Below are 27,391 nucleotides of genomic sequence, written 5' to 3' on the forward strand. Positions count from 1 at the left end.
GCAGTTCATGGGACTCTAATTGCATAGTCCACAGATGTTCTCTGTCCTCTCCACCCACCCCAGACACTTCCAGTTTTTGTTAAATAAAAAGCTTCATATTCCTTCATGCCATTCCATCTGTCATAGTGATGGTTGTTTTCCTAGCCACCAAAGAAAAGGCAGATTAGTGAATGACTCTTTATTTTTATTTTTATTTGAATTTGTTTGATTTGTAGCCTACTTTTCCACCAAATGATGCTCAGGGCAGTTAACAATAATAAAGCAAATATAATAGCAATGATGACAAAACAAAAGAATGGCAAAGCATCGACAAAATCAACAAAAGCACCAGTTTAAACCAATTTCTACCAAGAGATGTCAAGTGGGACCTCTTTCCATGGCCTCATCTTGGGTGGTGGAACCAGATACTGTGCTCAATACAAGCTGGTCCTAGACAAGATTTCGGGGCAATTGCCATCCTTGTGGGGTGGGTCACAGGCAGGAGCAAAAAGCTACTACAATAAATGGCTTCAACAGGATGGAGAAGTCCCACTGAAAAGAATGAATTCAAAGAATAGCTGCATTTCATATTTGCCTTTTTGGTTCAGGCAGCGTGAATTTGGTAGAGTCATGTCAGACTGTGAAGAAAACTCCTCATCTCTAGTTGCTACAAAGTAAATTGCTGGAGATGAAAATTGAGAATGTAAGAAGTAGTACCTTCCTGGATTGTAGGGAAGGCCCCTTTAATCCATCATACTCTTTCCAACGGGCAGATGCTTCTGAGAGAGCCCAGAAGAGAGTAGTGAACAGGTGAACCTGTCAGTTTCGGTTTCTCATTTTTCCAGTCTTTAAGTGAAGTGTGTGTGTGTGTGTGTGTGTGAGAGAGAGAGAGAGAGAGAGAGAACAAAACAAAACCTCATGAAAATTCATCAGCCTTTCAGTGCAGATTTCTCTTAATAGGTGCACATTTGGATGCAGTTTTGCCTAATATACAGTTTTTTGCAAAGCCACTTTCCCCCAACATAGTGCATTTTTGTAAATTGCTTTCACTAACATGTGCACCTCTATGCACAGTTTAGCAGATGCATTTTTGTGCGCATTACTTGGCTGGAGAACTGCACTGCAAAATTCAAAAAAGTGTGAATTTTGTAGAGCGGCTGTGTTTTGGTCCCTGTATTGTTTTGGAAAATGTGAATTAGCTAAGCTTGCCTCTGAATGTGACCTGGATCAGATTTTATCCTCCCAAGCAGAGCAGGAGGGCAGCAGCTCTTCCCTCCTACTCACCTCCTCTCTCCCTTCCAGCAACTGATAACCAGAGACATGCCACCTTTGTAATCCAAGTCTTCCCCTAGAGTCTTCTCTCTTTCTTTTTAATGCACATGCAATCTCAAGCGAGAGCCATGCATATGCTGGGGAGAAAGTGGCGGCAGCAACTTCCCAAGCAGATGCTCTTTGCCTCTCCCCTTCCAACCGTGCCCCGCTGACCTCTCTGCAGGAGATAATTCCCCCCAGCTGATCCTTCCCTTGCACTGTCACAAAATAATCCCTGTAGCTGTAACTCCAGCAATTAAACCGGCTTGCCCTGCTGGCCTCAGAACTGCATCGCTGCATTGTCCCCGGGACTCATCCGAAGTCCACGAGGATGCGGTGACGCTGGCGTTCTGCGTCCTAACCTGTTAATATTTCCTGACACTTTGCTTATGGTTTGTGTCATCAGATTTGCCTGGAGAGGCGGTGGCAGTGCCTGCATTTTGTTGTTGCTGTGAACATCACAGTGACAGGTGGCCTTTTTGCTTTGGGCAATCTCCAAGGAAACGAGTGCAGATCTTTCTGCTTGCCGGCGTTAAAGTACCACTTAAAAATGGGGATACTTTGTGTGAAAAGGAGCCCTCTTGCTGACGGCTTGACGGAGATCAGCAGCAGCAGGCATTTGAGTGAGAACGAGAGGAGAAGGATGAGGTGTTTGTTTTTGTGTTGGCTCTTATCCAACCAAGACTGGAACCCTTTCCAGATCTGCCACAGGCTCCCTGTTCAATCTTGTGTATGCCTCTAATGACCTCTTTCCAGAAGTTTGGAAAGAATGTAGACTGAACTTATGAAGGGGGCAGGTGCAGGTAAGGACCAACCAGGTTCAAAACTAACTGGGTGGCAGGTGCGTTTAACAATAGGTGGTGAGCAATTTCAGAAGCCTGGTCGCAATCTGTGGAGCCTGAGATTAAAATTGCCACTGCTGCCCAAGTGATCTGCCGCTGCTTGCCCTGAAGCGGGACTCAGCTGGTAGGCACTGTGGGTCCTTGGAGACAGAGAGAGAGCCATGGATGGAGTGCAAGGGGCCGGTTGGCTGCTGACTCTTCGCTGGCTTGTGGAGGAGGAGGAAAGAAGGAGAAGGGGACAAGAAAGCCAGCCTGCATGATCCATTTCTCCTCTCCCTTCATCTCTCCCCCCCCCCCAGCTCTCCCCATTGGCCTTATAATATGTTAGGGAGTGGGGAGAGACAAAGTAGACTGCCCCTCCCCAGTTTGATTAATTTTCTTCTTCACCATCTCCCTTTGCCCTTCTTGGCTTGCCCAATACACCTCACCTCTCCATTCTTCCTTAACGCTGGGGGTGGGCAGGAGCCCCCTGAACAGCCCCTTTCATTCTGCTTAATTTTGTTATTCTGAAGTATCTTGTGTGGGGCTTATTCCCAAGTAAACACACCCTGTACCAGCCCATGGGGCACGCACCTCTGTTCTAAGTACAGTGGGGTAAAAAGGCATGTGGGGGGCGGCTCTTATAGCTGGTAACTGTTTGGTTTTTTTATGAACTGGTAGAATTGGGAAGGAATCCAAGAGCAGAGAGAGAGAGGAGGCTTAGACGACAGAGAGTGAGTTGGGAGCCTTGCATGGACGCTTCTAGGAAGGCAACCAGTCGGGGCCTCCTCAGCCTCTCTCAGCACCATTTTCGGCTCGACTCAGTGTCCTGTGTGGCACAGGTTGGATGGGGAGGAAGGAGGGCATGTGGAGTGAAGGAATGACTGCTGGGTATGGAGCACACTTCCACCCGCAGACAGGCCTCAGCTGTCTGATCGTGTGACCTTCGGGTGTGGAGCACACTTCCACCCGCAGACAAACCACAGCTATCTGAACATCATGCCCTCTATCTAACCTTTGCTCTCTCAGTGGTCTGCCATGCCCTGTCTGTGACCTTTGTCTCCTTCGTCATACATTGTGTAAGGGGAAAGTGACACGGTGGAAACAGTTGCCAAAATAACTTTGTACCACCCCACGATCGCGGGATTGGAAGATGTGTAAAGGTCACAGTCCAAAATGTACTGGTTTTGCCTATTGTGCTAATAAAAAGAGCCTCTGCAGAGCTAGCTGGCAGCTTGCCTGTGCACAGATCACCTGCATTACCAACTCCTGCCTCATATCCTCCACTTTCCCAGGGAAGAGGATGCAGAGGGAGGAGTTCCAAGGGCAGCCCCTGTTGCCTGTTTACTCAGCATAGGTCCTCCCTGAGCCACCTGCTTGCTCCCAGCTCTCACGCCTTCCAGTGGGAGCTGGCGGGGTGCCTGGCTGAGTGAAACATGTGGAGTCCTTTGGTCTGCTTGGCACTCCTGCTGGTGGTGGGCATGCACATCAGCCTCGCCTACCAAGGTAGGGGGCTGAGATATAGGGACAGAAGCGGGGGAAAGAGAGAGGGGGTGGCGGTGACAGCAGAACAGGTGTGTTGGCCGTCTTGTGTGAAAGGGGGATTAATTCAGAACCATGTGGGGGAACCATGTGGGGGATGACAGAGCCTCGGGTCCGTGTGAGACACTTATGAAGTAAGGGATACTGCAGCCACCTGGCCGAAAGTTACACTGACAGTGCAAAAGCAGCAGTTTTTTTTGGGGGGGGGTGGACCCTTCACTCCCTTGTGAGCGACAGACTGAAATGAAGGAGAATATAGTGTGCCTGCCGTGGGTTTGCAGTTATTTGGCATAAGGTGTATCCTTTCAGAAATGGAGCATCTGGTAGTTTCTGGGGCAAGAGGAGGCTTCGTTCTTCAAGGCTGTGAGGTGGTGAGGGGGGAGAGACTTTAAACTAAAAGCCTAAGTGTTTTGTCTCCGCAGCCTGTGGTAAGCTTGTGGCCTGAACCAGAGGGCCACAACAATAATAATTAATTAATAAAAATTGTTGCTGATTTTTTAAAAAAATAATACGACCAGACCTTCTGTTTTGGCACCCCCAACTGAGGTTCTAGGAGCCATGTGGTGAATAGCTTTTTCATCCCAGTTTTATAGGGACGCAGGTGGCGCTGTGGTCTAAACCACTGAGCCTCTTGGGCTTGCTGATCAGAAGGTCGGCGGTTCGAATCCCCACAACAGGGTGAGCTCCCGTTGCTCTGTCCCAACTCCTGCCAACCTAGTGGTTCAAAAGTAGATAAATAGGTACCGCTCTGGCAAGAAGGTAAACGGCATTTCCGTGTGCTCTGGTTTCTGTAATGGTGTTCTGTTGCGCCAGAAGCGGTTTAGTCCTGCTGGCCACATGACCTGAAAAGCTGTCTGTGGATAAACGCAAGCTCCCGCAGCCTGAAAGCAAGATGAGCACCACAACCCCATAGTCGCCTTTGACTGGACTTAACCATCCAGGGATCCTTTACCTTTTTACTTTTTATCCCAGTTTCTAACACTGGGTCCAATGTGCCATGATTGCTGAATTATACCAAGCCAAGATACGTACTGGGCAAGGATAGCTTTATGCCATCAACAAAACAATACGAGCACTTGCATAACTGGAACTCTAGTTCTGCGCAGAACACCACTCTGCTGGAAAAGCATCATTGCACAGTTCAAACTCCCTGTTTCGATGAACACCAAGCAGATGAATGTCACTGACATCTCAGGGAGGAGCGACACACACCCCTTATGTGACTCCCGAACCTCAAGCTTGCTCCTGGTGCTCAGATCCGGCCATCAAGACCTTCTCCTTAATATTCATGCAGAGCTGCTAGGATGGTGGGGCCGAAAGATACTCCGAAGTGTGAGGGGTTGTAAAGGGGGGAAAGGATAAATCTTCATAAAATCCACTCATGGAAAAACCTCACAGAATATATAAACAAATGTAAATAAAGAATTTATATCCTGGACCTTCAACATACATTTCTGTTCCCAGGGCAGCTACTAGAGTGTTGTTGTTGTTGTTGTTGTTGTTGTTGTTGTTGTTGTTGTTGTTGTTGTTATGCATTTGTCACTCACTAAATTTTCTCAAAGTAATTTACAATTGTATAAGTATGCAAAGCTTCAAAACATTCCAAAGAAGATAAAAAGAACATATTTAACTGAAAGTGCTCATCTTGCAAACTTATAAAAGGATGATCCTGTCCCACTCCACTAAAAGATGAATGCTAAAGATTTACTTAAGGGTAGTAAGAAAAGAAAAGAAAGAATAATAAGATTTATTTTTTAATTCTAATAATAATGGCATAAAAACTAACAAAGCAAATTAAAACACAGAACTAAAATGGCAACAGCTCATTCAGACTAAAATCCAACTGTTCTGCTTTAAAAATAATAATAATAATGCTCACATTAGCAGTTCTTAAATGCCCGGGAGAACAAAGGGTTTTGCCTGGTACCTAAATGATAGTAGTAACAAGGTGTCCAGGCAGGATTCCATAGTGAGCGTCTTTCCAAGGGGAAAAGTCACCACAGAACAGGCTTTCTCCCTAGTTGCCAGCTGCCCTGCTTCAGACAGCAAAGGCCCTCAGGTATGGGGTCAGAGATGGCAATCTCAGGGGATGAGCCCAGGGGCTGAATGTCTGCTTTGCATGTGGACGTTCCCAGGTTCAGTCCTTGGTTTGTCCGTTTAGAACAGTTGGGTTTTAGTGTAAGTCCGAAGGGTAGAAGGTGATGTGAAAGACTTTTCTGTGCCTGAAACCTTGGAGAGATTCAGGCATTCCATATAGACAATAGACATACAGTACTGGCAGAACACTGAGCAGAGCAGGGAACTTGAGGAAGGCTGGACAGGTAATCCATTTACACCTTGATTTTAAAACATCATTTGAACCATCTCTCACCAAGAGGGTAGTAAGGTTGGTCCAGCAGAGGCCCTCGTGCCTCAGCTATGCTACCATTTCCACTTCGCATACAGGATTGCCATGCATCCTCTTTTTCCAGGACATGTCCTCTTTTTCAGGGGTAAAATTTCTGTCCCGGTGGATTTTTAAATTCGCCAAAATGTCTCTGGATATACAGTGGTACCTCGGGTTACATACGCTTCAGGTTACATACGCTTCAAGTTACAGACTCCGCTAACCTCGGGTTAAGAACTTTGCTTCAGGATGAGAACAGAAATCGTGCTCTGGCTGCGCGGCAGCAGCAGGAGGCCCCATTAGCTAAAGTGGTGCTTCAGGTTAAGAACAGTTTCAGGTTAAGAACGGACCTCCGGAATGAATTAAGTACTTAACCCGAGGTACCACTGTACTCTCTGGATGAGACATGGACATAACTGGTTGCTGAAGACTTGCTTTCCTCTTCTCTTCTGCTACCCCCCTCAGTGATATATCATAGCTTCTATAGCCTACATATAGTAGGGGTATTTAAAATGAGAGTCATCATAGTGTCCTCTTTTTTTTGCTCTTCAAAATATGGCAACCCTATGAAGATCTGAGGCAGCTTAAGAGTTTGCATGCCTTGCCTTTTCTGTATTAAGGCTGCTTGCTTGAGGGCACTACGGGACCGCTTCTCCTGGTATGCCCTGCGGAGGACCTTAAGGTCCACAAATGACAACATTTTGGAGGTCCCAAGTCGCAAGGTGGTTAGACTGGTTTCATCTAGGGCTAGGGCCTTTTTCAGTACTGGCCCCAACTTGGTGGAACGCTCTGTCACAAGAGACTAGGGCCCTGCGGGGCTTGACATCTTTCCGCAGGGCCTGCAAGGCGGAGCTGTTCCGCCTGGCCTTTGGTTTGGACTCAGTCTGACCCTTATGTTTTCCTCCCCTTATGGTTTTGATCTATGGGCTACTTTTAAAATGAGGCTGCATTTTAAATTGCATTTTAACCTGTATTTTAAATTCCCCCCCCATTATGTTTTTTCTGTAATTTTACTGGTGTTAGCCACCCTGAGCCTGGCTCTGGCCGGGGAGGGCAGGCTATAAATAATAATAATAATAATAATAATAATAATAATAATAATAATAATAATAGTTATGGGCTCACACAAAATCCTAGACCCAGCACTGGTTGCCCTTGTTTTGTTTAGGAGAGAGCGGAGGATGTCATGTCAGAAGACGGAAAAGGCCAGCGCTAACGCTGAGGTCTGCAATTGTGATACCATTTGAATCTGCAAGGAGCTGATAGGAGCGAAGGAGCCGGAATTGTTTGGTAAATCATCTAGACGCCTTATCAAGCAGGATGTTAAGTGTGGCTTCCTGTTGTTGTCTCAGGCGTTTCCAGGGTTTTGTTTCACCAAAGTGTTCTGTGGAAATGGCTGGGCCCGATGTCAGCGGGCCATTCCTGTGACGCAAGGCGAGGGAATCTTATTGCCATTGTCTTGCATCCTCCAGTGAAACGCTTGGCCTTGGAAAGCAGGAAATCCCTTTGGTCTGAAAGCAGATGGTGTATCCTTTAAGGAGACCAAGCAGGGTGGGAGAAGAATGGCACCTTGGCTGTTCCTCCTGCACAGGAACCGCCTTCATGGCTGATATGTGAGGAACAGCCTTAGATTGAACCAGTCCCATTTGGGGAATTCGCTTTTTCAAACCTCTCTCTGTTCAGACTCAAAGCTCACTGGGTGACATTGGGCCAGGGTCAAGGCTTACCTTGTGAGGTTGTTGTGTGGCTAAAATGAGGGAGGGAAACCCGTCTTCACTGCCTGCTGCTCCATGGAGGAAGGGGTGCACTATAAATGTAATATATAAAAATTATGGTGAACTAGGTGGCGCTGTGGGTTAAACCATAGAGCCTAGGACTTGCCGATCAGAAGATTGGCGGTTCGAATCCCCGTAACGGGGTGAGCTCCTGTTGCTCGGTCCCTGCTCCTGCCAACCTAGCAGTTCGAAAGCAAAGTGCAAGTAGATAAATAGGTACCACTCCGGCGGAAAGGTAAACGGCGTTTCCGTGCACTGCTCTGGTTCTCCAGAAGCGGCTTAGTCATGCTGGCCACATGACCCGGAAGCTGTACGCCGGCTCCCTCGGCCAATAAAGCGAGATGAGCGCCGCAACCCCAGAGTCAGCCACGACTGGACCTAATGGTCAGGGGTCCCTTTACCTTTAGGCTAGACCAGAAACTATATCTGATGGGGTGTACCTTGGTGTCAGGGAACTGCCATCAGCTCAGAGGCGAGAGGTGGAAGGGCAGTTGTGTTATAGCGAACCTCCAAAAGTCTTGCAAAGCAGTTCCTCTTCTGGCGAGGAGGAAAGCCCCACCTCTAGTGGAGAGGAAGTGGTGGAACCAGGGGATGCTAGGGGGAGCCTCAACACCGACCCTGAACAGGGAGAGAGGGGGGAAGTACCCCTTTGCCAGCGCCCACGCTGCGCGGTAGGTTTTGGCACAGGGAGGGGAGGAGAAGGTTGGGGGTCAAGCGACTGTTATGCTGGGGGAGGTACAAGGACCGACCATTCCCAGAGTCTGCTAGTGACTGAGCCAGACATGAACTTACGACACTCTTCACTGTAAATAGTTTGCACTAAGAATAAAGCCTGGAAAAGACAGGTCGGAGTCTTGCCTGTTTGCTCTCAAGCAACCACACCGCCATCTGACACTTGGTAATATGCTGCCCTGTGTGAGGCCAACAGTTGATGCCCTTCCTGCTGTCATGGAATTCTACTCAATATGATCCAGAGCAGAACTCTGACATATGGTTAGCAGAACCAAAACTTAAACACGTTGCAGGATTCCCAAAAATAAACCAGAGGCAATTAATATTTCATCCAGCAGAGCTTTACTGCTACTGAAGGCAAATGAGCATAATGGTCACAAATCCAATACATTCAGGATTGGCCCTGTCCATAAGAAGTCCAGTTGCAGCAGACTTAAATTAAACTTACAGTAACTTACAATAAGTCTAAACCTTTACACTAAGCATACTTAGTGTACAGAACACCACACCAGAAGGAAGAGAGAGAGAAAGTGAAAGTGAAACTCCCCCAGGCTCCTTCTGGCCCTACTTTCATAGTCAGCATGACCTTGACAGAAAGAGATAACGGGACCAGTTTAAGCCAGCGGTGCTCAGCTTCTCTGAAGGAATAACCCAAACACCATGAACCTTCTGCTGGTTTCTTTCACACAGAGAAGCTTCCAGAACCCTCTTAAATTAAGTAGAATAGAAAACACATCAGATCAATAATGCACTAAGAAATGCAAACTGACACCTGCAGCCCTCTCAGAATGGCATAAGCCAATTAAACAAGATGGCAGACTTTGGGATGGAGGCAAAGGCGAAGGCTCTGGCAGGGTCCTAGTGCCCTTCCACCCGGTGGTGGACCTACATTTTGGTGGTCCTAAAGCTTGAACTGTTTTTTTTTTTGGGGGGGGGGGGCTTTGCAACCAGCAACAAGGTCTGGGTAACCATTGTTACCTGTTACCTTCTTCAATGGGGTTGTTCCAGCTACCAGATTACCTTACATGTCAAAAGTCGCTGGTGTAAATAAAACAACACATTCCTATGCCTTATAGTTTTTCAGTTGTGTGTGTGAAAATTAGGGAAATCTTATGTACATGCAAGACTAAAGTCGTTTCTGGGGGCCCTCCAGGATTAGGGGCCTGAAGCTTAAGCTTCATTAGTTTCATAGTAGATCCTACCCTGTTCTCAAGTCATTTTCCATGTCAGATTAGAAAGCCCTCCACTCAAAGCTGCAAAAAATAAATCAATTCCTGCCCATCCCACTTCATTAGTGACCATGCATAGAGAAAGCACACATGACTGATATTTTGTAAAGGGAATTGCAAGGGTGCTGGTGCATCAAAATTCATCAGACAACTGGTTTCTGGTCACTAGTTCTTGCACACCAAGCTCCCCTTGTAACAGACTGCATTTCTGATGCTAACCAACATTGCCGTCATATTATTTCTGGGACTTAGGCGAGGAGCAGGCGATGGGCAACGTCTGAAGGATGCATGATAATTCTCCCAACCTCGTGGGCAATTCTCTCTTCTCGCTGACATCTTCTGTGGTATCGCAGTGTCAGGAAGATGCAGAGCGTTCCAAGAGCATGCGATTTCAGCTGATGTTTTGGCCCGGAGCTTCCATGCTCCCATCGGAAGAGTCAGAATCGAGCCCGTCGCTTTCAGGAGCCATTAGCTTCTCTCTCGAACATGCTGGTCAGGGCTGCTACAATTAAATCATTAAGAGCTCCCCAAGCTCTGATGAGGAGGAGGATTTTTTCATGCCTGGAAAGGGCTTCACACGAATGCATCACAACACCGTCAATCTCCCCTTCGTGTTTGCTCCTTGCCCAGTGGTCCTTGGTCATCAGGGCTACAGAGAAAATGCTCAGTGGAAGAAAATTGAAGATGGGGGAAGGGGGATACTGCTCCTTCTCTTTGCCATATTCAGCAGTGATCTGTAAATCTCTAAAAGGACACTATCCATGCCCAACAGAGATGTGTCAGCATAGTTAGAGGACCTGCTAGGTTTGCAAAAAACAAAAACATAAAAGCAAATAAAAAACGAGAAGGGTGGGGAGAGAGAGAGATCCTTTAAGGTTTGTGGGGATTGGCAAAAACAGCCCATCAAGGATGTAGAGGGGGTGCGGAATGGAGTTTTCTGGAAGAGGGCATGGCTGGCACCTTGAACGGAAGCATGTTCCGCTCTGGAACATTTTGTTGCAGGTCCCACTTGTTTTTATTTATGTATATAACAGGGGTCCCCAAACTAAGGCCCAAGGGACTCGTTTATCTGGCCCGCGGTGACCCCCGCTGCCAGCTGCCGCTGCCCACTCTTACCGCCCCTGCACTACATGGCTGTCCACTTCTGGTTCAGAGGAGCACCAGAAATAGCTTGTGCGCATGCGCAAGCGTTATTTGCACGTGCGCAAGTGTTATTTCCAGTGCACATCCGGGTTGGAGGAGGCCCGTGCACATGCACACAAGCTATTTCCAGTGCTCCTCCGACCCGGAAGTGCGGCGGAAATAGCGTGTGCGCACGCGTATGGGTATGCGCTCCCCCGCCCTCTGGCCTGCCACGTTATCGGCGCTGGAGACACCGGCCCAAGGCGCGGTAAGTTTTTTGACCCCTGGTATATAATATAAAGTCTGTGCACATGGATGTGTGTAGATAGGGAGTTTCAGAGGGCAGGTGCTGCCATGCTAAAGGTCTAATTCTGACATCATACAGAAGAGGCATCTGAATGAAATGGTGTCTGCTGGCGAATGCAGTGATTGGTGGGAAGGTGATCTTCTGGGTATCCTAGCCCCAAACTCTTCAGGGCGCTAGCTCCCATAAGCCCCAGCCATTCTCCCCACAGAACTACAATTCCCAAAGTGGTTTAACAATCAATTCTTCTTCCAGGTAACCCTGGGAACTATAATTCCGAGAGGGGAATAGGAATCTTCTAACCATTCTCTGCAGTCTCAGCAAACTACCGTTCCCAGAATTCTTTGGGGAGATTTCATGGTGGTCTAAAGTGATATGACACTGCTTTAAGTGCATAGTGAAGACAGGGCCTAAGACAATCGTGGTCGTCAAGTTTCCCATTTCCCCCTTTTCAGGATTTCCCGCTCTTGAGTGGGCTGGATATTGGAATGAAGTTGTTTTGTCGATAGCTGATGTAAAATGCTTTGGCATCAAGAATGTTCTGTGCTCAGAGTTCAGAGAACAGTTGCCCTCTTCAAGCATGTGTGTTTCTTTAATTAATCAGCTTTCACAGTCCCAAAATAGAAATACTAATGAGAGAGGGTAGTACTGCTATGGCCTCTGTTAGTTTGATGGGTTGTTTTGGAAAGAGCAACCCTCAGAAAGGCTGGGTGTCTGGAGGCGCCAACTGTGCTCCAATTAATTTCCACAGATTGAACTGTCTTTACCTGCCATTCTGAGGATTGCTACATGCAAATTCTGCACGGTAGAACAGAGTTGTGTAAGATATTCCAGTCCAGGAATTTTCCCTCCCTAAACCGGTGGAGTTCTACTGAAAGACTGTGCGGAACATTCCAGAAATGGTGAACATTTTTCTCTTGGAAGAACTGCTACAAATCGGATTATTGCGCTGGGTGGGCTGTTGCATTGGAAGAGCTAGCATAAAGCAAAAACTTTCCACTAAAATCTCTTTTAATGGACCAGTTGATGTAGGAACCCATAGCAACAAGATTGTTAGGAGAAATATGTCATTGACACGCCTCACTTGTGATGGAAGGATCATTTGGGTCACTAGGCACACTGAGGACTTATCTGATTCATCCACCTCCCATTTAGCTGTTTTCCTCTTCAGACCCCATCACCATATTATCTTTAAACCTGGTTCAGACATAATAGGAAACCATGGTTTTCTGCAACTTGAATGAGCTTGCATAAGCTTAAGGTCCTGTGCTCCTCCCTCCCCATCTCTCTCCTCCCCATTTGCAGCTGCAGGGATGATATGGGAATCCTACAGCCCTGCTTCCAGTTTTAAGCAGACCTCTGTTCCTTGTGGTATCAGAACTCAGGGAACTGTGGTTTGTTTAAGCACTGCTTAGTGAGAGCTATTGAGAACCTGAAACCCTCCTCTGATCTGGGCTTGTTTCATTAACTAGAGTAAATAAAAAAACCCCACACATTTCCCAGTTATAGGAGGGAAGCTGTGTTTTGTTGGAAGCACCTGCTTCCACTTTTAATTTTAGCTCATAACCATAATAGAGGAGCACAAACATGAGGTCTGGGCAAGCTCAGGGCTAAATTACACACCATCCTAAATGCTAAAGCACACCTACCAATCTTGCCTCTTGCTGTGGCAACCCTGCCTTCCACTGAAAGCAACGGTTGAACAAAATGAATGAAATAGTAATGATGAATGAGTAAAAACCAAGCGTCATTTTAGTGAACGAATAACTAAGTAGCTGTGCAATTTAATAATGAACACAAATGGAGTACAGAAAAGATTTACGCCTACTTGCGCATCTCCAACCACCAAATATAACGTCAGAAACAGTTACAAAAATGGCACAGGCATGGGAAGTTGGCAGAGTCTGATGAGTTCTGGTCATCACCCATGGTTTTTAAAATGTATTTATTACAAGAATATTTATACACTGCCAGCAGGGTAGCAGAATTTCCAGATGGTGTACATTTAATTCATTAAAACATCACCGAACTATCTGAAAAAGAACCAATTGCCAACACTGAGTCATGCGATGGATTCTCTCCAATTGTTGTTGTTGTTTAGTTGTTTAGTTGTGTCCAACTCTTTGTGACCTCATGGACCAGAGCACGCCAGGCACTTCTGTCTTCCACTGCCTCCCGCAGTTTGGTCAAACTCATGCTGGTAGCTTCAAGAACACTATCCAACCATCTCGTCCTCTGTCGTCCCCTTCTCCTTGTGCCCTCAATCTTTCCCAACATCAGGGTCTTTTCCAGGGAGTCTTCTCTTCTCATGAGGTGGCCAAAGTATTGGAGCCTCAGCTTCACGATCTGTCCTTCCAGTGAGCACTCAGGGCTGATTTCCTTAAGAATGGAGAGGTTTGATCTTCTTGCAGTCCATGGGACTCTCAAGAGTCTCCTCCAGCACCATAATTCAAAAGCATCAGTTCCAATAGGAGCCCATAAAAACTTCACAACTGGATTGGTAGTTGGCACTCTCACTTCCAATGGCTGAGGAAAGCTTTCATTTTCCTGGTGGTGCTTTATTTGAGGGATGGCATCTGCATCACCTATAGTAAATAAGCAACATCTGTGTCTGTGCTACCCAATTGCTATTTTTTCTGAGCATGTTCTAATCCAAGAGTAGCCAGCATAGACTTCAGCTTCAGATAACCATTCTGAGTGGAGCTGAGTCCAGCCACATCTGGTCCTCTTCTGATCTACAGTGGTACCTCAGGTTAAGAACGTAATTCATTCTGGAGGTCCGTTCTTAACCTGAAACTGTTCTTAACCTGAAGCACAACTTTAGCTAATGGGGCCTCCTGCTGCCGCCGCACCGTCGCTGCACGATTTCTGTTCTCATCCTGAAGCAAAGTTCTTAACCCGAGGTAATATTTCTGGGTTAGCGGAGTCTGTAACCTGAAGCGCCTGTAACCTGAAGCATCTGTAACCCAAGGTACTACTGTATAGCATACTGAACTAGGTACAGTGGTACCTCGGGTTACAAACCCGCACTTCCAGAAATCACTTCTGTGCATGCCCAGACGCCAGAAATTGCATCTGTGCATGTCTGCGGTGCCAGAAATCGCTTCTGCGCATACCCGGATGCTGAAAATCACTTTGATTTTCGGAAATGCACAGAAGCGATTTCCGGCGCTGCGGACATGCACAGACGCGATTTCCAGCATCGCGCTGCACTGGTCCGGCCCATGGAGGATCTCCGCGGGAGTGATCCAGCCCATGCTGGGTAAGCCTTGCCAACCCCTGCTCTTTGCCTGCTAAATATTCACGGGAAGTATGATGGATCCTAGGATCTGAGAAGCAACTGACACCTCTCTCTCTCTCTCGGCAGGCCTTTCTTACGGTGCACTGCAGGTCCAGGTTGGAGCAAAGTCAGTGGTGGTGATTCAAGGACAGCGGGCCATCCTGCCTGTTTGGTATACACCTGAGAGCACGGAGCAGCCCTTTGTCACCTGGCACCTTGGAAGGCCTCATAAACATTCACAGGTAAAGTCCAATTCTGCCTGGGCAGGAAGCTCACTGGTTGGCCTAGCTTACGCAGTGTCAGGCTTCACTGAGAGCCAGTGTGGTGTAGTGGTTAAGAGCAGTAGACTCATAGTCTGATGAACTGGGTTCGCGTCTCCGCTCCTCCAGATGCAGCTGCTGGGTGACCTTGGGCTAGTCACACTTCTTTGAAGTCTCTCAGCCCCACTCACCTCACAGAGTGTTTGTTGTGGGGGAGGAAGGGAAAGGAGATTGTTAGCCGCTTTGAGACTCCTTAGGGTAGTGATAAAGCGGGATATCAAATCCAAACTCTTCCTCCTCCTCCTCCTCCTCCTCCTCCTCCTCCTCCTCCTCTTCTTCTTCTTCTTCTTCTTCTTCCTCTTCCTCTTCCTCTTCTTCTTCCCCCGTGGCCATAAATGAGCAGATCAAACGAAAGGGAATCCTTGCCAGTTAGTTTCTTTAATGAATACAGCGAAGGACAAAAGAAAGAAGCATCTAACCAGAATGGCGGTGCTTCCGATTAAGATCACTCCCCGCTCTGTCCCTATTAATCTACGTCACTTTGCTGTTTAAAAAGATTTTCTTGGTTGATGTTTGCAGTGTTGGCTGTTCCCCGCCCCCTGCCCCCCCACTTCCATTTTTCACAATTGACTTCCCCTCCCAGAAATGAAACTTGAAATCTAGATTTCCTTGTTGTAATTGTTGCTGATTTAAAGCTCTGTAACGTTTGTGTTGCAATTTGGGTTCCTTGCGATGGCAAAGCATGAAATATACACCGTATGAGAAGGAGATATTTGATGACTGTGAGCTTTGATTTACCAGGGCATCTAACACCTGAAGATCTATAACTTGGGTCTCCAGGTGTTTTTGGACTACAACTCCCATCATCCCTAGCTAGCAGGACCAGTGGTCTGGGATGATTGGGACTGTAGTTCAAAAGCAGCTGGAGACCCAAGTTTGGGAAACCCTGGTCTATAGGTTTCCCATCCTGGGCTTAGCTTCATACTCAAAGGTATCATTAGTGTGTCAGTAAGCAAAGTTGCATGTGCGCAGTCAATTTGCAGAATTCCTTCCTGGGGTAGAAGTGGCCTTTACCAGCCCAGAATGACAGTTTCATTTATGCACAGCTTGAATGTTTTTATTTATTTATTTTATAATTGGTCCTGTGACTGGGGAGAGACTGTTGTTTTCATTTCCTATTTCCATCTTTGCTCGGTTCTTTGACCAGCTGACAGGCTGCTAAAAATTGTCCAAAGCCCACTTGAGTTGAGAGAATTTTTAGCTGACGGGCTCCTAAAGCTTTGCTTCAACGCTGAGTGGATTTTAGCAGCCTGTCATCCGGTCAGCGAGAAATAGCGTCGTGCAAAGATAATTGTGATGATTTGAAGGGTCTGTTTCTGCAAGCAGGGATTCATACATTTCCCCTAAACTAATCTGTAGGAGAAAATGGGCCTCTCGTCTCCATGTAACAACACTTAGCATTAAGATGAAGCTTCAGGACATTTGAAGAGCTTTATAGCCTTCCAAGAATTGCTAAGAAAATGATGGGGGTTTAACTGTCCCAATTAGGCATCGAATAAAATGTTTGGGAGATTCTCAGGCTGGGTGGACAGCGGCATCTCCTGACAGTTACATCCCAGTGTTATAAGAAAAACCTGCTCCTTTTCCCTTATGGGGTATTCTAGAGGCCGTACAGAGTCCTTAAGTGGGTCCCCTATCGGTTGGAGAAAATAACAGAGGCCAACCAGAGTATTTTTTGGCGATCTCTCACCATAGCCTAGTAAGATTGTCTTCCATAAACACGGCTTTAACAATGAGTCCGTAAGTGACTGTGGAGGCCAATTCTGGATCCACACATCCTTCCACAGTGGGGACATTGAGCAAAGCAGCTAGTAAGCCTGATCTTTATTCAAGGAACTGTTGCAACAGGGTCCCAACATGCAGGAGAGAGAACTCTGAACAATGGCTTATATAGACTTTTGAAATTGCCCACCCTGTAGACCAAGACCACCTCCCCAAAACATCATGCATACATCAAAGAAGGAGGCGGTCTACAGCAGAAATCCTGTTTGCCCGGGTACCTGATAATGGTCACTGATTGCATTACCTGGGCAGCCTGACCATGCTTTTGTGATGGTTAATACTTTAGTTCCTGAATCCAGGTCACAGGCTCACCCTATTCATACACAAATACTTCCTTAAGGCAGAATTTGCAAGCAAAAAGACAATGGGAAGGCTTTCCCCATTTGCCTCCCTTATTGCAAAGGAATATTTGAGGCCCTTGGGAGAGTCAAAATGACTTCAGGATTGCTCTCCCATACTATTTCAGACACATGGCTCGTATATTTAGATATGTGTGCATTTATGAATATTTATTCTAAATTTGAGACCTTAAAATTCTTATAACACCAGCACCCACACATTAGGCTGTATATGTGTAGAACTGGAACTGGCGTCAACAGTCTGGGTGGTTGGGCATCTGCCGCGAGCTCTCAGCCCTGCAGGGGAACCTTTTTTTAAAAAAATATATATTATTAACCGACCAATCAAAGCAAAGCAAATCACATCACATAAATTCCAAATTACAAAGCCGAATTTTAAATTTTTGTTGAGGGGACCCATATTTCAAGTTCTGAAGGGGGATTCCGATCATCTTCTTGCTACTGCGTTCATATCCAAATCAGTCCAAATAAAGTTCATAATTCTATCCAGTCTTATTCTTGCTGTTTCCACATCTCATCTTGTTCGTATATTTTTTTCTTTTTTCTTTATGATCTCTTCTGATAATCTCCTTAAGCAGATAAACACCAATTATATCCTGTGTGGATTTTTCCGTTCGTCCAATCCTCATATCGAGATGGTTTCCATATATCATCACTTTCATAAATAACATCGCTCTTTCCATCATTAATCTCAGGATCTGTCATTCTTAAGTCCCACTGAGGAGTCTCACCCACAATATAAAAACAGCACTTTTCCTCCTCCCAGACTCAAGTCCTCCGACAGAGCTTGCCAATATGGCGACGGTATTTTTAACTGCGTCATTCCAAAGCTCTTAAACTTTCCACGCTCTTCTTAAAACATGCTTTGGTTAGAAAATCTATCTCCACACAGTCATAAATCCACAGCTTAAGTCATTAAAACGGCATTTCTGACTTGTGAGGGGGGGAGGAATTCTTGTTTAATCACATAGAGGAAAGAAAGGAAAGTTTTTCCCCCTCCCCCATCCAGTCCTTTTGCCATACCGAGTCTTGGTGTATCTTCATCTGGTTAATTCTTGTTCCTCCGACTCGTCTTGTTTATCAGAGAACTCTTCAGTTAGCAGTCTTTACTCTCCCTCCTTCCTTGAAATATGTGCATTCGCGTCTTCCTAATTGTTCCTTTTGAAGTTCTTGCAGCTAGCGGACAGAGACAGCGTCCAGGAGCACCGAGATCCACAGGAGGGCATTCTGCCTAGTGCCCCCATCCCCACAAATTTGGGGGTGGTATAGGGCACAGCAGGCAAGGGCAGCCCCCCCCCCACAACCTTGGGGGTGGTATGGAGGCTATTTACTCCCATCACAGCCTCCTAATTATCTCCTGTGGGTTGGAGAGATGTTATTGTCAGCCATCTTCCGATGCGCCCCTAGTGGCCCCCACCCTGCAGGGGAACCTATGACCCTCCAGATGTTGTTGAACGTCCACTCCCGATAGCCGAATTGGTAGAGCAGAAGACTCTTAATCTCTTAATCTCAGGGTCATGGGTTTGAACCACCCATTGGGCAAAAGATTCCTGCATTGGAGGAGGTTGGACTAGATGACCCTCATAAGGTAAAGGGACTCCTGACCATTAAGTCCAGTTGCAGATGACTCTGGGGTTGCGGTGCTCATCTTGCTTTACTGGCCAAGGGAGCCGGTGTACAGCTTCTGGGTCATGTGGCCAGCATGACTAAGCCGCTTCTGGCGAACCAGAGCAGCGCATGGAAACGCCGTTTACCTTCCTGCCGGAGCGGTACCTATTTATCTACTTGCACTTGACGTGCTTTCGAACTGGTAGGTGGGCAGGAGCAGGGACCGAGCAACAGGAGCTCATCCCATCACGGGGATTCGAACTGCCGACCTTCTGATCGGCAAGCCCTAGGCTCTGTGGTTTAGACTATAGCACCACCCTCATACTCTCTTCCAACTAGATAATACTATGAAATCTATGAAACTCCCATCAGCCTCTGCCGACATAGTGAATGGACAGGGATGATGGGATTTGTAGTCCAATGCCATATGGAGGGCCTCACATTGGCTAACACTTATTTATACTCTCCTGCTTATTTTATTTTATTTAGAAACTCATATCCTGCTTTTCAAAGCAAAAAAAAAAAAAGACTTTCATAAGATGGGTAACAAAATAAACTAGCCATCAATACAATAAATTTCAATGACACCGACCGTAATAAAATACAGTCAAACAGGTGCAATTCATTTCCATTACAGTCGTACCTTGGTTTCCAAACAGCTTGGTTCTTGAACGTTTTGGCTCCCAAACGCTGCAAACCCAGAAGTGAGTTTTCCGGTTTGCAAACTATTTTTGGAAGCCGGACGTCCAACAGGGCTTCTGCGGCTTCTGATTGGCTGCAGGAGCTTCCTACAGCCAATCAGAAGCCACACTTTGGTTTTCCAACCTTCTGGAAGTCGAATGGACGTCTGGAATGAATTCCGTTCGACTTCCAAGGTACGACTGTATACAGAAATCCCTACCAACCAATTCGCATGCGGGAATGGACTCATATACATATATATGTATCCATTACATGGGACAAAAAGGACAGGTTGCCACGGTCTGTCTAAATTTGAGACTTTTAAGCAAATTATCATACAAACTGCTAGGGGCTTTTTCTTAGAGGGGTTGTTCATTGGTGAGAAAAATGAATAGGCGCTTGTAAGAAATTGGAGTACTGTAAACTGCGGCTGCTATGGTGTCAAGATGAAAACTTATTCTGCGACTCAATCTGCTTATTTTTGCCCTCTGCCTCTGCCTCTGTGGATGTTATAGGGAAGGCTCTGCCACACATACAAAGGGAGTTTTTGCTAAGAGTTCAAGTCAGCAGAAAAGGTGTCGAGGAAACTGACGGCAGCACCGGCTGTTACGAGGAGAGGCAGGAATCAGGGTGGGAGCAGAGAGTCTCTGAGGAAGAGAGGGGTTTGGAAAAAAGGATATTTTCAGCTAGGAGTGGGAGGCAGCAGTCCTGGCACTATTACATACTACCCATTTTACATTTGTAAGGAATCAACTGTTTAATGTCCCAGTACTTGGACTCTGGAACTCCCTGCCTCTTGAAACCCAGCCAGATAGGCGGGGTATAAATTATTATTATTATTATTATTAGGCAGGCTCCTTCATCACACATTCGGATGCCTGCTAAGAAACATTTTTGCTTAGAGAAACCTACCCAGAATTGTAGAAAGTTTGTGTGTGTTTTAATCTGTTTTTAGTTTAGCACTGATTTTTTTTAAAAAAAAAAATGAGGTAGTTGCTTTAAACTGTTTCTACCACTAATTATTCATTGGTCAACTGCTTCGAGGTCTTTTGCAATCAAGCAGTGTATACATTTTGTGAAATAAATATGAAACAAATTCATTTATTAACTTTCGCAGCTGCAGTTCGCATGGGGAGTGGGGTGAAGGTTTTATCTCTTCAGGCTGCAGGCGGGGCCTTATATGATCGGATCTATACAGGAAGCAATTCATAAATGAAATAAGGAATATACCACTGAACAGTAACAGATTAAAAGATTGTCACTGATAAATAAGCACAGCACAAATGCAGGCATACTGCAAAGTAACAAATCCAAAAGGAATTAAATCTGGGAAATGAGATTTTTTTTAAAAAAGGGGTTTATTAACTGAATAAAAGAAAACAAAGTCCGCTAAGAGATGTTATCATGAGAATGTTGTCTTTTTCTGTAAGTATGACCAGGAGTAGGGTTATGTCCAGCCTGGGGCCATTCTTGGCAAGCCAGGAGGTCAAGTTTTGTCTTCCAGCCCTTTTATTTTTTTGCTAAACCAGCCCCTCCCCCACGTCAATCAAGTGCCACCACCTGCCCATCATCTGCAATCACATGCAAACATCATAAAAGAAGTAGCCACAGGCACTTCAGAAATAAATATTCCTTGCTGAAGAGGGGTGAGAGAGCACGGTAGAGGAAAGGTTTCTTTGCTGTTGATGCCCAAGTGCGTTTCTCACACCATTCCAGAAATCCAAATGGACTTTTCCCAGTTTTGGGTTTTTCCCTTCCCTTCGGCGTCCCCGAGTCTCTCCCCAATTTTTGCATGCACACCTTAAGTACATCTCAGAGCACTTTACAGTTGGTAATGGATTCAGACCCCAAAGACCCTTAGAAGCTGAGAAGCAGCATCTTCCCATTTTACAGCTGGGTGAGTTGACGCAAGCTAGAGAGGTTGAGGATCATGAAGCCGCAGATTGATTCAAAAGTAAAATCTGCCCTCTCTGTTCGCCCAGGCTAGCCCAATACAGTGGTACCTCTGGCTACTTACTTAATTCGTTCCAGAGGTCCATTCTTAACCTGAAACTGTTCTTAACCTGAGACACCACTTTAGCTAATGGGGCCTCCCACTGCTGCCACGCCGCTGTCGCACAATTTCAGTGGTACCTCGGGTTACAGACACTTCAGGTTACAGACGCTTCAGGTTACAGACTTTGCTAACCTAGAAATAGTACCTCGGGTTAAGAACTTTGCTTCAGGATGAGAACAGAAATTGTGCTCTGGCGGCACGGTGGCGGCAGCAGGCCCCATTAGCTAAAGTGGTACCTCATGTTAAGAACAGTTTCAGGTTAAGAACGGACCTCTGGAACGAACTAAGTTCTTAACCTGAGGTAAAGTAAAGGGACTCCTGACCATTTGGTCCAGTCATGGCCAACTCTGGGGTTGCAGCACTCATCTCGCTTTATTGGCCGTAGGAGCCAGCATACAGCTTCCGGGTCATGTGGCCAGCATGACTAAGCCGCTTCTGGCGAATCAGAGCAGCACACGGAAACGCCGTTTACCTTCCCACCGGAGCGGTACCTATTTATCTACTTGCACTTTGAGGTGCTTTCGAACTGCTAGGTTGGCAGGAGCAGGGACTGAGCAATGGGAGCTCACCCCGTTGCGGGGAATCGAACCGCCGACCTTCCGATTGGCAAGTCCTAGGCTCTGTGGTTTAACCCACAGCGCCACCCGCATCCCTTAACCTGAGATACCACTGTACATTTTCCTGCCTGAGGCTACAGAAGACTTCCTCCCCTCCCTAAATTCCACATACTGCCCACTAGATAGGCAGTTTAGTCATACTTCAACACTGATGATGATATAGCATCCTTGATTGCACGTGTGCACAAGAGGCTAGTTTAGGAGCCCATTGGAAAGACATCAATGGCAGGTCTTCATGGTTTGGGGCAAATATCCAGAGAAGACTCTGCAGGAATTGCTTGGGGGACTGCCACCCTCCTGAGCAGGCATGGCTGAAGTTCAATTTCTGTCATTTTCCCAATATTAAAGTTCTGTTCTCCGCATCAGGTTTTTTTAAAAAAAGTCATTGTGACAATTAATCGGTATTTTAGTGCGAGCATTGTTTGCAATTTTGCAATTTTGTTTGCCAGTTTCCCTAATATACATAATTCGGATATGTTTCCCCCGGCCCAGTAATACTGTCTGTGCATTTTTGTGGACAATTCTCCCTCATTGACACATTTTTGTATTCATTATTTGGTTGCATCACAATATTCAGAGACGTGTGAATTGTTTGCATAAGTGTGAATTAGGTGGTTTCACATCAAAATCCAAGCAACTCTGTTCCTGAGGCAGCTGCCTCAATGGTAGGGGCAGTCTCGCTATCCACACACTTACCTATCCCACTCAGTGCTTCACCTGTAGTTGCACAACCTTTTAATAAATTGTATGTAACTAATGTTGGGGGTTCTCAGGAGCACAGCATGCAGTGGAGGATGGAGAATTTGCCTCTGTTATCCTGTACTGAGTTCCAGATTAAAATTGCTACCCTGTTCACAAGCCACTATTAGTTCCCAGGTGGGAGCGTCCATCATAAATTTAAGCAGGCTGACCTTTTCCCAGCATGTAGATAAGTTCCCTCCAATTTAGCAAATTCGCCTGCTTTTTTTAAGGAAATAAAAAGAAGTTCTTACGATGATGATTTATATTCTGCTTTCAAGTGGCACTCCCAGAGGCCTCCTTTCCGAGGCCCACTAAGAGTCAGATTTTTATTAGGTTTAATATTTTCAATCCACTTTTCCAACAGATGCCATTCATGCAATCAACAATCATGCAAATATGGGGGGGGGGTTAAATTGCAGATGTATTGGGGGTAGCTGACCTGGATTGGGACCCTAGTGAAGAGAGTAGGGATTGCATTCAGCTAACCTTTACACAATGAAATTAATCCAGATCTGAGGCCACATGCCTGCTATTTGCACTAGGTGGGGTTTTTTTTGGGGGGGGGACTCCTGCTTGCTGAAGTTTACTTAAAACCTGCTTAGCATCAGGCACCCTCAGATCATTTCTTACCTCAGTAGCCTCACCTGTGTTCATTTCTGGTGTTTTGATTTGATGCACAGAAATAACTAGAGCAAGACAGAAAGACGGAGATCTCAGACTTACCTTAACCCAGGCTTCCTCAGCCTCAGCCCTCCAGATGTTTTTGGCTTACAACTCCCATGATCCCTAGCTAGCAGGACCAGTGGTCAGGGATGCTGGAAATTGTAGTCTCAAAACATCTAGAGGGCTGAAGTTGAGGAAGCCTGCCTTAACCCATCCCACATCTTGCCCTGGAGAACCAAAATCGCAACAAACTCTGAGCCATCGTACCCCCCCCCCCCAATATCCCTGGGAAGTGTGATTTGTCAAGGGTGACGAGAGTTGTCAGGAGACCCCGATTCTCCTTGCAGAATTACAATTAATAATAATAATAATAATAATAATAATTTATTTATTATTTATACCCCGCCCATCTGGCTGGGCCTCCCCAGCCACTCTGGGCGGCTTCCATAAAAACCAAAAATACAATAAAATATCATACGTTAAAAACTTCCCTGAACAGGGCTGCCTTAAGATGTCTCCTGAATGTCAGGTAGTTGTTTATCGCTTTGACATCTGCTGGAAGGGCGTTCCACAGGGCGGGCGCCACTACCGAGAAGGCCCTCTGCCTGGTTCCCTGTAGCTTTGCTTCTCGCAATGAGGGAACCGCCAGAAGGCCCTCGGCGCTGGACCTCAGCGTCCGGGCAGAATGATGGGGGTGGAGACGCTCCTTCAGGTATACTGGACCGAGGCCATTTAGGGCTTTAAAGGTCAGCACCAACACATTGAATTGTGCTCGGAAACGTACTGGGAGCCAATGTAGGTCTTTCAAGACCGGTGTTATATGGTCTCGGCGGCCGCTCCCAGTCACCAGTCTAGCTGCTGCATTCTGGATTAGTTGTAGTTTCCGAGTCACCTTCAAAGGTAGCCCCACGTAGAGTGCATTGCAGTAGTCCAAGCGGGAGATAACCAGAGCATGTACCACTCTGGCAAGGCAGTCCGCAGGCAGATAGGGTCTCAGCCTACGTACCAGATGGAGCTGGTAAACAGCTGCCCTGGACACAGATTTGACCTGTGCCTCCATGGACAGCTGTGAGTCCAAAATGACTCCCAGGCTGCGCACCTGGTCCTTCAGGGGCACAGTTACCCCATTCAGGACCAGGGAGTCCTCCACACCTGCCCGCCTCCTGTCCCCCAAAAACAGTACTTCTGTCTTGTCAGGATTCAACCTCAATCTGTTAGCCGCCATCCATCCTCCAACCGCCTCCAGACACTCACACAGGACCTTCACCGCCTTCACTGGTTCTGATTTAAAAGAGAGGTAGAGCTGCGTTGTCTAACAATCAGTTATTCAAACCACAAGCTGGGCAAAAGATTCCTACATTGCAGGGGGTTGGACTAGATGACCCTCATGGACCATTCCAACTCTACGATTCTTCTCAGGAAACACTGGGAATTGAAGCTTTGAGCACTCTCAGGGCGCTTTTGGTCTGGCATTAGCAGGTGACTTCAGCCGAGGTCTGCCCTGATTTCTCCAGCCACACCTTTCTGCCTCCAAAGAGCAATGCCGGTCTCCCTGTGTGCCTGAACCCAAGCTGCTGGATGCTGTTGCCACGGCAACCAAGCAACATCCGCTTGATGTGCTAGACTTGTCGCTGTGTCAAATGGGGAATGGGTTGTCAAAGCAGAGGAGCTCTGGAGCATCACTGACTCATTTCTGCTTCTTCTATAAAATGGTGATTTTCTTGAGTCAAAATGAGAGTACAGTCATACCTCGGGATGAATACGCTTCAAGTTGAACGCTTTTGGGTTGCGCTCCGTGGTGACCCGGAAGTAACGGAGCGCATTACTTCTGGGTTTCGCCATTCGCGCATGCGCAGATGGTCAAAATGATGTCACACACATGCATGGAAGCGGTGAAACGCGACCCACGCATGCGCAGATGTGCTGTTGCATCTTACGTTCTGTTCAGGATGCGACTGGGGCTCTGGAACGGATCCCGTTTGCATCCTGAGGTAGCACTGTAGTCCTAAACTTTTTTTTTTAAAAGAAAAAAAGCACTGATCTTAACCATGGCTTGTTTGAAATGAGACAGCTTCAACTCAGGTGTGTGGTGTTTTTTTCAACAAACCCTGGTTAAGATGAACTACAGTTTAGAGTACGTAACACTAAACTGTGGCTAACTGAAATTGGAAGTAAAAGCTTCCAGTCTTTTCCTTGTCGCTGTGGTGGAGGGAAAGTGGGGAGGCAGATTGATGCAAACCTGAAGAGGGGGATAGGCCTTGTTCCCATCACAATAAACTATAGACCGTGATGTCCAAACTCAGCCGCTAAGTGTGTGCATGTGCATCGATCAGTGTTGCAATGACACTTTCTTCCTGAAGTGCATCTTCACTTGCAAAGACACGGCTAGCTGTTTTGCAGGGCAACAGGGATTTCTTAGTACAGATAACCGTAACTAGAGATCAGATTGGGGATACCTTCTGGAAACATTTCTGGGTCCCTCAAAGTGTTCTCTATATACGGTGATTGTTGAATGTGCTGGGAAGTATTTGTTGGAAGGGAGAGGGAACATACACTGTTACCTTAGCAACCAGACTCCAGCCATGCTGCAGTAGTGAAACCCCTGATGCTGCTCTATTTGCACCAGAACATGCATTAGAAATCACATTCTAAAGCACATCCATTTACACATTCTGGAGAGGCCGCAGTTGGCTCAGGGCAGCAGGATGCGAACGGCTGACCTGTACAAAGAGGGATCACCTGTACGGCTGACCTGTACAAAGAGGTTGAGTCCAGCCTTGCAAAGCAGTTCAGGGCTGGCAGGGCAGTCGCGGCATGAGAAAGACGCAACAGCCCCATGCGCCCTTCCATCCCAGCCTCGGCACATGGCTGTTGCATTCTTCTCATGCTGCCCTGCCAGCCCAGAGTCGCTTTGTGATGCTGGGATCCGATTTGAGTGGTTTGTCCAGTTAGTAGCTAAATGTGCCACCCAGAAAAATATGCCCGAGGCCATTGCCCTGGCAGCTCCCCCCCCCACTACGTCCTTGGCGCATCCTTCTATGACATTCGCTGTGTGGTCTTCAGTTGTATAAGATAGCCTGCCCTGACTGCACAAGATGCTTTGGATTAATGTTCATTTTGTTTATTTCAACAATTTATATGCTGCTTAAAGCACTATAGCCCTCTAAGCCAGAGCTTTCTAAACTGTGTGTCGCAACATGAAAGTGTGTCGGCTGCAGTGCATAGGTGTGTCACACGAACGTTCCCTACACTCCTCCAGGAGCTGGAAAGGCGTTCGTTTAACCGCCGGTTTGCTAGTAAAGCTGAATTACTGTGTCACAAAATGATGCATGTTTAAAACGTGCCTCACCAACACGAAAAGTTTGGAAAGCTCTGCTCTAAGCAGTGTACAGCAAGGTTGTGACGGATATAATAAACTATTTTTAAAAAAATATTTAAAATGCCAGCTGAAATAGAAAGGTCTTCAGTGTAAGTTCAGCAGGGAGCTGGGTTGCCCTGCATCTCCCATCACAGGTGATATTTGGCCATGTTGACTGGCACTGGTAATAATAATAATAATAATAATAATAATAATAATAATAATAATAATACCCTGCCCGCCCATCTGGCTGGGTTTCCCTAGACATTCTGGGTGGCTCCCAACAGAACACTAAAAACAGAATAAAACTTCAAACATCAAAAACTTCCCTAAACAGAGTGCTTTCTAGAGAGCACCAGATTGGTGGAGGATCATATAGGACCATGCCGTACAGGTGTGGATGTAAGAGGGCCATGTTTTCCTTTCTGGTCTTGCTTTGCCACAAGCAGCGCTGTTTCCATTCCACCGCAGTTCAGGTTCCATCAAATGCTTTGCAGTTCATCTCACTGCCCACACTATTTTACAGAATTGGTTGTGTAAATTTTGGATTTAACATACCGTAATTCTTTCCACACCATTTGTTTAAATGCAACAGAGACACAATTTATATGAAGTGGGGGGGGGGGACTCTTGCCATTTTCATGCTGTTTGAGGACTGAAGACAACAACAACAGACTGGATTGATTTCCATTCCAACCATGAGTTCTTTTCCAGATTTCAGTTCT

At 46.4% G+C, this 27,391-nt stretch overlaps 1 protein-coding gene across 1 annotated transcript in view; it reads left to right on the top strand.

The window, feature by feature from the left end:
• The window catches only part of ESAM (endothelial cell adhesion molecule), a 97,868-nt gene that overhangs the window by 59,364 nt on the left and 11,113 nt on the right, over window positions 1-27,391 (top strand). Inside the window, exon 2 of the mRNA XM_083480632.1 lies at window positions 14,569-14,723. Within this exon, the coding sequence (XP_083336758.1) occupies window positions 14,569-14,723 (155 nt within the window). The remainder of the gene's footprint in view (window positions 1-14,568; window positions 14,724-27,391) is intronic.

Source organism: Podarcis liolepis (assembly GCF_965112155.1).
Source record: "Podarcis liolepis genome assembly, chromosome: 16".
Classification (NCBI taxonomy): Eukaryota; Metazoa; Chordata; class Lepidosauria; order Squamata; family Lacertidae; genus Podarcis; species Podarcis liolepis.